This window comes from Heterodontus francisci, chromosome 12, assembly GCF_036365525.1.
Source record: "Heterodontus francisci isolate sHetFra1 chromosome 12, sHetFra1.hap1, whole genome shotgun sequence".
NCBI classification, from domain to species: Eukaryota; Metazoa; Chordata; class Chondrichthyes; order Heterodontiformes; family Heterodontidae; genus Heterodontus; species Heterodontus francisci.
Window position 1 is genome coordinate 35144759 of NC_090382.1, and position 10058 is coordinate 35154816.

Consider the following 10058-nt stretch of genomic DNA (forward strand, 5'->3'; position numbering starts at 1 on the left):
CCATAAAGTTACCACATCAAACAACAAGAAGAAAGTGAGCTTTATTCAACTGTCAGAAAACAGGACTGGAGTCCTAAAATCTATGAATTAAGTCCAACAACTCTTTTTTTTAAAAAAAGCTTTTGTTTAAACAGTGCATGCTGGCAGCATCATTCAGAAAATGGCCTAGAGGAATAGCCAAACTCAACAGTAGGAGGGAGCAACATTGACACACTGAAGCTGATAGAACTGGTTTTAACTCTTCACCTGCCAGTAGCTCCTGGGATTCTAACCTCTCTGCACTAACCAGTCTTATCTTTTTAAATTCCAGCTGAAAACATGGCAACTCTGAACCAAACCTTATTACTGTAATAATGCTAAGTAAATGTTGGGAATTGTTCTGCTACATTAATATTGCTTTCCGACTAAAATAAATGTTAAAACTTGCTGCTTCTTCTGCAGCTTTCCATTCCACAGCTGGGACTATACGGATGAGATTTAGCCCTTCAGCTGTTTGCAAACTGCCTCCTAGGGATGGTTTCTCAGCCAGTTACGTGTCAGGATGTTAAGACTGAGCTGGTTGTATCACAAAGCTAACCAGGTTAATCCCATGAACCTTTTGGAATGGCATCATATTCTGCTGACTTGACAAGAGAAGTTGTTTCATTCCACAGGGCCACAGGGAAATTGACCCCGGGCGTTTGTTGTCAATGAGTTAATGACAGTAACAGTCTGTATTAGTGCAGCTCCCTTACACCACTGGAATCATAAATCTTCTGTTCTCGTCATGAGAACCCACTGTTTAAACAATAAAGTGGAATTAAGTGAAACACAATTCTTTACAATTGTCTAATTTTTAAAAGACAGTCATAATGGAAAAAGCTCCTCTTTTTTAAAAATAAAAATGACAATTAGAACATTTAAAAAGAAAAAAGTTTCTAGCTCTTTCATGCTGAGCTTACCTGACACTGAGAGGTGACTCGACTGAAAGACCGAGGAGGGCACAGGCATCCCTAGTGAATATGTCACAGATGTCTGCCCATTGATTGCAGTCCAGCAGATGGAGGTAGGGGGAGTTTGCAATACCATGCCGCAGGTAAACCAGGCTTCCCATTAACACCTGGATGTCTGGAATGACAACTCACTCATTATCAATTGAGCAATTCACACAGAAGAAAACTAAAAGCTAAAGGCCAAGCGCTAAAGAGGCCCCTGCCCAAAGGCAACAAGTTAGAAAGTAAGGGAACGGTGTGTCTGGGTCATCACTGAAATTCACAGAGAAAAAAAATTACCAACTGTTACAGAAGACAGAGCTTACAATCAATTATTGGAAGCCAACAACCTGTAACAAAATATGACACTGAGCCACATAATGAGATATTAGGTCAGATGATCAAAAGCTTGGTCAAAGAGGTAGATTTTAAGGAGCATCTTAAAAGGAGGAAAGTGAGGTAGAGAGGTGGAGAGGTGTAGGGAGGGTATTCCAGAGCTCAGGGCCAAGGCAACTGAAGGTGCAGGCAGCAATGGTGGAGCACTTAAAATCGGAGATGCAGAAAAGGCCAGAATTAGATGACCGCCGATATCTCAGAGTCAAAAGTGTCATTTGAGGGCATAGAAGGAGGCCATTCAGCCCTCAGAGTTGTGTGAGCTGGCAACTACAGAGATGGGGGGGGGGGGGGGGTGAGGCCATGGAGGGTTTCGAAAACAGGGATTACAATTTTAAAATCAGGATGTTGCTTGACCAGGAGCCAATGCAGGTCCGTGAGCACAGGGGTGATAGGGGAATGGGACTCAGTGCGAGTTAAGACATGGGCAGCACAGTTTTTGATGACCTCAAGTTTACAGAGGGTACAATGTGGGAGACTAGTCAGGAATTGGAAGAGTCAAATCTGGAGGTAACAAAAGGCATAGATGAGGGTTTCAGCCACAGGTGACCTGAAACAGGGGCGCACTTGGGTGATGTTACGGAGGTGGAAATAGGCGGTCTTAGTGATGCACGAATAGGAGGTCAGAAACTCATCTCAGGGTCAAACGGGACACCAAGGTTTGAACAGGCTTGTTTAATCTCAGACTGTTGGCAGGGAGAGGGATGGAGTTGGTAGCTAGGAAACAGAGTTTGGAGCAGAGACCGAAAACAATGGCTTCAGTCTTCCCAATATTTAACTGAGGGAAACTTCTGCACATCCAGTACTGGATGTTGGATAAGCAGTCTGGTAGCTTAACAACAGTGGAAGAGTCAAGAGAGGCGGTGGTGAGGTAGAGCTGGGTGGTGTCAGTGCACATGTGAAAACTATTGCTACAGACAAGAAACACACACAATAGTCCAAAATAAATAGCTTTAGTCCCAACCGTATACATACAGCTAATGATAGTAAACAGCTGAAAAACCAGTTTGCTCCATGAGGTAGCAACACCTTACAATTCTGATGAAACCAGATTTTCCAGTGCTACTTTGTTACTATGATACAAACAAAACGCAACCTGCATTTAACACAGACAATTGAAAGCACACTAGGGAAGGGTGGCAGCAATAAACCACAATGAGTAAATTAAATTGCTGTGGCGTCAATAAGCAGTAATGTCTACAGCAAGTGATACATTTTAAGAGGTCGCAATATATAATTGAGCTGAGTTTCAGAAGCAATAAGATCAGGGAATTCATTACTTGAAAAGAGTAAAGGATAACTGTGGAAATACAGAAGGATTCAAAATTCAGCATGGTATCAGAGACAGCTATGTATTTTTTAAAATATATGTATTTCGTACCATAAAACATCAGAGTCTCTCGATGTGGCAGCAGTCTACAATTTACTCCAAGACATTATTCTAGTATATTCCATTATGCTTCAGTTTATTCTTTTACACTGGTCCCTCAACCTCCATCAAGGAACTCTTGGACTAGTGGTTCTCAAAGCGGGGACCAAACATTATATGAAAGTGCTCATCAAATAGGGTTGGGCAATGTGGACGACTGCCCAGGGTGCTGTGGCGGCTGGAGGTGGGCTTGGTGCAAGCCAGTAGGCGGGAGTGGAGTGCAGCTGCCATACGTGCAGCACAGAGTGGGCTGGTTGTCTCACCTGGGAGGGGAAAGTACACGGAGGAGTGCTGAGAGCAGCACAAAGATTGCCAGGCAGACTCACAGTTACCAAGGCTGGTGGTGGGTCCCAAGTGAGTTCAGCCTTGTTCAAGAGAGTTTTCAAAAAATACTTTAGTACATATTTAACTCAAAGAAAGGGCACTAAAAGACAAGGTTTCCAAGGGTGCCTTTTCCCCTAATGGTGTGGGGGGAGGGGAAGGAAGGGGTCCATGATTACTAATCCATTTGAAAAAGGATCCTTCAAACAAAAAAATTGAGAACAGTTGCCTTAGCCTATGGGAAAGGTTTTATATGGACACCCTATAAATCAAGTCTCATTGAAGGTTTATGACGAATTGGCAATATACAAGGGCTTCGCCAGTGGTTCAGTGAGTTTAACTGGTCAGTAATTGAGCCATAAAGTTCAGGAAGGTCTGGGTTCAGTCCTCATCTTGTGCTGTTATCTGATCTCAGCCAAGGTGAAATAGAAACACTATATTGGCTTCAGAAGGAGGAAAATCGCCAAGCATTCCAAATCCTGTAAGCTATTCAGCACCGGTACAGACAGCAGGTGAGGATAGGATTGTATCTTTTTGTTTTTGTATTTGTTTGTGGGATGTGGGCATCGCTGACTAGGACAGCATTTATTGCCCATCCCTAATTGCCCTTGAACTGAGTGGCTTTCTAGGCCATTTCAGAGAGTATTTAAGAGTCAACCACATTGCTGTGGGTCTGAAGTCTCATGTAGGCCAGACCAGGTAAGGGCGGCAGATTTCCTTCCCTAAAGGACATTAATGAACCAGAAGGGTTTTTAACAACAATTGACAATGGTTTCATGGTCACCATTAGACTAGCTTTTAATTCCATATTTATTAATTGAATTCAAATTTCACCAGAGCATTAGCCTGGGCTCTGGATTACTAGTCGTGACATTACCACTACGCCACTGCCTCCCTTCATTGTGAGGCCCGTCCAGTTGAATGACCTGCCAGGATCACATTGTTTCTTGGGCAAGATACTAGAGGATTCCTTAGTATCCATGAGTCCACAGCCAGCAACAATAACTTACATTTATATAGAACCTTTAACATAGTAAAATGCCCCGAGAAACTTTATATTATTGCATCGCAGCAATGTCAATGTTTGTGGGAGAGAAGGAGAAGGGAGAAAGGAGCAAGGAGAGAATTAATGAAATACATTAAGTTATAATAAATCTCAGTTTGAAAGGTTCATTCAATCAGACAGCCTTTCTGCAAGTGCACCCACTGTATTCCTGCTGTCCAATTCACTTAAAAATAGTGCACACCAAAATTCAGATCAGCCCTTTAAACAATTGACCAAACACCTTACAGATGAAAGCTGACCTCGTTGATGTTGTTGTGCAAAAGGTTGAAAGTTCTTGGCATATTCCACTGCCTCAGTCTGGTTGATGACACCTCCAGTCAGCAGACTAATGAAATATAACCTGTGCAGCTTGAACTCCAGTGTACTATTCAAAGCCAACAGCCTTCCCCGGTTTGCCATAGCCCACCTGAGTGAGAGAAACAGAGCATTAAAAATATACCCTAACAAGGAAAAACAGCTCATTAAACTGGCATTTTGCACATCAGCACTCAAAGAAATTGGACTCGAACTCAATACAAAAGACAATGTCTCATGCTGGCATGCAAAGTAGTACAGTCAGATTTAACGCCCCAGTTTACACAATGCAAAAGAACATACATGAGAGTGCTACAAAATACAGAGTAATAATAATTTATAGCACCTTAAACATAATAAAACATCCCAAGATGCTTCGCAGGAGCATTATAAAACAAAATATAGCACCAAGCCACAGAAGGCAATATTAGGTCAGAAGACCAAAAGCTTGGTCAAAGAGGTATGTTTTAAGGAGTGCCTTAAAGGAGGAAAGCAAGGTAGAGAGGTGCAGGGAGGTTATTCCAGAGCTTGGGGCCTAGGCAACTGAAGGTGGAGTGATTAAAATCGGGGATGCGCAAGATGCCAGCATTAGAGTGCAGCTATCTAGGAGGGTTGTGGGACTGGAGGAGATTACAGAGATAGGGAGGGGCGAGGCCATGGAGGGATTTGAAAACAAGGATGAGAATTTCAAAATCAAGATGTTGCTTAACCATGAGTCATTGTAGGTTAGTGAGCACAGGGGCGATGGTTCAACAGGACCTGGTGGGAGTTAAGACACGGGCGGCAGACTGTTCACTGAAAACATATAAAATGTGAAGAGCTGCATCATTCCAAAAGTTATAGTGATTGGTTGACACCGTCCATATAGTCAACAACTTAAATTCATTATAGTCTTTAACACAGAAAAACAGCCCAAGCTTCTTCACAGTAGGGGAATCAGATGAAAATGGAGGCTCGGCCGAAGAAGGAACTATTAGGAGGATATGACTAAAAAGTTTAGTCACAGAGGTGAGATTTTTAAGGAGAGCCTTAAAAGAGGGTTTTAAAGGAGGAGAGATGTGGAGGTATGCAATGATCGGAGAAGAAATTCCAGAGTCCGGGGCTTGGGTAACGGAAGGTGCAGCGGCCAATGCTGGTGTTCAAAATGCCAGAGTCAGAGGAAATCATAGTTCTCGGTGGGTTATAGAGCTAGAGCGGATACAGAGAAAGGGAACAGCAAGGCCATGAAGGGATTTAAACAAAAATGAGAATTGTAAATTAGAGACTGTGTTGGACTGGGAGCTAATATAATTCAGCAAGCACAGGGATGATGAGGGAAGAGGACTTGGTACAGGATAGGATACGGGCAGCAGAGCTTTGGATAAGCTAAAGTTTACAGAGAGTGCTGGAGGATGGGAGGCTGGCCAGGAGAGCATTGGAATAGTAAAGTCTGAAGGTGGCAAAGGCTTGGAAGAAGGTTTCTTCAGCAGATGAGCTGAGGTTACAGAGGTGGAAATAGACAGTCTGCATAATGGATAGGATGTGACATCAGTAACTCAGCTTGGGGTCAAATAGGATGCTGAGGTTGTGAACAATTTGGTTGAACCCAAAACAGCGACGGAGGAGTCATAGAGTCTTTTACGGCATAGAAGGAGGCTATTTGGCCCATCGGGTCCATGCCAGCTCTCTGCGGAGTAATCCAGTCAGTCCCACTCCTCTGCTTGATCCTTATAGCCCTGCACGTTTATTTCCTTCGTGGCCATCCAATATCCTATTAAAATTATTGACCGTCTCCACTTCCATCACCCTCATGGCAGCAAGTTCCAGATCATTACCACTCTCTGCATTAAAAAAAGTTCTTCCGCATATTCCCCCTGCATCTCTTGCCCAAAAAGTTCAACCTGTGTCCCCTAGTCCTTGTACCATCAGTTAATGGGAACAATTTTTCCTTGTCTAACTTATCTACATCTGTTATAATCTTGTACACCTCTATCAAATCTCCCCCCAATCTCCTTTGCTCCAGGGAGAACAACCCCAGCTTTTCCAATGTAACCTTGTAACTAAAATCCCCCATCCCTGGCACAATTCTGGTAAATCTCCTCTGCACCCTCTCAAGGACCATCACATCTTTCCAGAACTGGACGCAATACTCTATTTGCAGCCTAACCAGAGCTTTATAAAAGGTTCAGTATAACATTCCTGCTTTTGTACTCAATGCCTCTATTTATGGAGCTCAAGATCCCGTATGTTTTGCTAACCCCTCTCTCAATATGTCCTGCCACCTTCAAAGACTGATGCACATGCACCCAAAGGTCCTTCTGTTCCTGCACGCTATTTAGAACTGCGCCATTAAGTTTATATTGCCGCCCCCTATTCCTTCTGACAAAACGTATCACCTCACATTTGTCTGTATTAAATTGTATTGAGTTTCATCTGCCATTTGTCTGCCCATTCTGCTAGCCTATCTATGTCCTGTTGCAGGCGGTTCATATCTTCCTCATGTTTGCCACTCCTCCAAGTTTGGTATCATTCGAAAATTTTGAGATTCTACTCTGTATTCCAAGATCCAAGTCATTTATATGTAACAAAAAAAGCATTGGTCCCAGCAGTGACCCTTGGGGAACACCACTGTCGACCATCCTCCAGTCTGAAAAACAACCATCTACTACGACTCGCTGTTTTCTGTCTTTAAGCCAATTTTTTATTCAATTAGACACCGACCCTCCTATTCAGTGAGCCTCAGTTTTGTTAACCAACCTTTTACGTACTTTATCAAATACTTTCTTAAAATACATTTAGAGGTGAATGAAATTGCACCGAAGGCAATGGCTTTGGTCTCCGCAATGTTTAACTGGAAAAAAAAATTGCAGCTCATCCAGGATGGGATGTCAGATAAGCAATCCAACACAGAAGCGGTGGAGGAGTTGAGGCAGATGGTGGATGTTGTCAGTGTACATGTGAAAGCTGGCCCCATGTTTCTGGATGATGTCGCCAAGATGTGCAGATAGAGGAGTAAGTGAAGGGGGCCAAGGATAGATCCTTGGGGGACTCTGGATGTAATGGTGCATGGATGCTCTGGCTGTGTTTGGATAGGTATGAGCAGAAGTGACAAGTGCTATCCTACAGAATTGGACAAGGAGCAGGAGAAGCTTTGGGAGGAAACATGGTGTGGTCGACTCTGTTAAAGGCTGCAGAGAGCTCGAGAAGGACCAGAAAGGATAATTTGTCTTCGCATGCACTGCCAATCCAATTTACTGTTGTTATGATACTTCATCAAGCTGTTATATCAACAGTTAGCACATTTCGAATGGAAATCCTGCAAGTTGTTGCCTGCAATGTATAGTTACAGGTTCTGGCCAATGGGTGGCGGTGTTGAGTAAGTTTATGAAGGAAATCTCTCACCAAGTCTCAGTATATTCAAACATTCATCAGCTGAACTTGGGCGAAGTATCATCTTTAGGGGGGAAAAATCAGAATCTGCTCATTTCAGCTGCTCCCGTGGCAAGTAAAGACAAATAACCTGCTTGAGTGGATCCACACAAATTTATTCAAAGAAATGTTATTGACACTCCATATAAAACATCAACAAGGCCACACCACTGGTTTCATTTTGGGTTACTTAAGCACTTTGAAAATGAAAATTAAGTAGAAACAGAAGTGCAAACAGATTGATTCCTAGCGTTTTCAAGTCCTGTTTCTGAATGAAACAGCTCCTGGTGATGCAGTTAGGCAAGATGGCAACTACAGCTGTCCCTATTTATACTTCCATTGTCATTGTTCAACACAACCAGCGCACTGTAAACTTCTAGCCTTGCTATTTGCCAGTAACTGTGCATCAAGGGACTGTAATGGTAAAACATTGTTGTATGAAGAGAGTGGGTCTGTCTGAAACAAGGGCACATCATTCTGCCATCCAAGTTATACAGACAACATGTGCAAACTCAAAGAAAAAAAAACCATAGAAGCATTTACACTGTTGGTACAACAGAGCAGTTTTGAATCACCACCTGGGGACTCGAGCTCCAGTCACAGTCGTCAGTAATATTCACAATCTGACATCTCTGGGGAAGAGGAGGAATAGTTTTACACATTCCAGGCTGATCATTGGTGCAGAGAGAGAGAGTGACATGAGCTGGCACCTTTCACAAAAGGAGAACCAGCCACTTTCAATTTGGATTCTTAGACCTTTGCCAGTGAGATGGTGCTTACATGACTCAATCCATCAACCTTATACTAGTGGCAGACTGGTAGTGCCAGCTTATGAGCCTACAAGCCTGCTGTCATGATAGAAGAGCCAGATTTAAGCAGCATAAACACTGCACAGGATCTTATGGGTGCAGGTTTCTCAGAAATCCAAATTAAAACTGTGCCAATATAAAAGCAGGTGGAGATGTGGACCAACATACATTCCTAAAGGAAAGGAATGTAGGGGAGGCATGACAAGGATGAGGTATAAAGATGCTTTATCTGTGACAACACAAGCTTTATGGGCATGTTTGAGGTGCGTTTAGAATGCATTTTATCAAGCTTAAGTGCAACAGGTGCAATCACATCCTTGCACATGTTCACAAACCTTCAAGGCACCTGGGCAAACAATGACATCCTTTTAAAGCCAGCATCAACCAATGAAGTTTATTTCGAGAGTTGCTAATCATTTCTGAGCAGTTGATCAGCTATCGGCTTCAGAAAAAGAGAAGCCACCACTTGTTCATGACCCAATGAAATCAAAAAGTATCATTAATGATGAGAGAATCAGTGATAAGAGTGTGACCATCCACCACTGTGAACAGCACCAGGTTCTCAGGACATCTGTTTAAAATGAGCTCAGACAAGGCAAGGGAGAAAGGAGGAACCTGGACAGAGAATCCAAGAAGTGACTTACTCCAGTGCTGGCCTCAAATCTCGCATTCGCAGTGCCTCCAGGATCCTGTTCAATTCTAGAAAGGGTTCCTTCTGACTGAGGTCAATACATGTTCCAGATTCCTAGAGGAAAGATGGGAAAATGAGATTTCTTACAATGAGATTAGCACTCAGCAATAGCAATTAATACTATATAGGGAGGAGAAACATGCATTTATCAACTCTCTCAGAATTAAATATCTATAAAAATTCATTGTATATGAGGTGCAGTAACTGCTATCCAGGTATATTAGTGCCGCTGTGGCTCAGAGGTAGCAGTGTCGCCTCGGAGTCAGGAGGTTGTAACTTTAAATCCCATCTAGGCTGACATTCCATTGCAATACCAAGGGATTGCCGTACTGTCAGAGGTGCAGCCTGCCCTCTCTGGGGGAACATGAACGATCCCATTTTGAAGACAGCAGGGGCGGTCTCCCCGTGTCCTGGCCAATCCGACAGCATTAAAATAGATGAGCTGGTCAATATCTCATTGCTGTTTGTGAGACCTTGCTGTGTGAAAATGGACTCCTGCCTTCCCTACATTATAGTAACTACACTTCAAAAGTATTTAATTAGATGTGAAGGTTGTGAAACGCACTGTATAAATGCAGGGCTTTCTTTATGTACACTTTGTTTGTAAAATTACAATCTCGCCCTTCCTTCAAAGTGGCTAGGATTGCAGAATGATAGCAGCACAGAAGATGGCCAT

The 10058-nt window shown here is 43.0% G+C and overlaps 1 protein-coding gene across 2 annotated transcripts in view; it reads right to left on the bottom strand.

The window, feature by feature from the left end:
* rmnd5b (required for meiotic nuclear division 5 homolog B) overlaps positions 1–10058 on the bottom strand; it is a 42686-nt gene that overhangs the window by 16499 nt on the left and 16129 nt on the right. For both annotated transcript variants that reach the window (XR_010976064.1, XM_068043303.1), the window contains exons 4-6: positions 9336–9436; positions 4420–4586; positions 942–1107 (exon numbers count right to left, since the gene is read on the bottom strand). Coding sequence is in view for 1 of the 2 variants with exons in the window: in XM_068043303.1 (XP_067899404.1) it covers positions 942–1107; positions 4420–4586; positions 9336–9436 (434 nt within the window). In the remaining variant the exon portion in view is untranslated. The remainder of the gene's footprint in view (positions 1–941; positions 1108–4419; positions 4587–9335; positions 9437–10058) is intronic.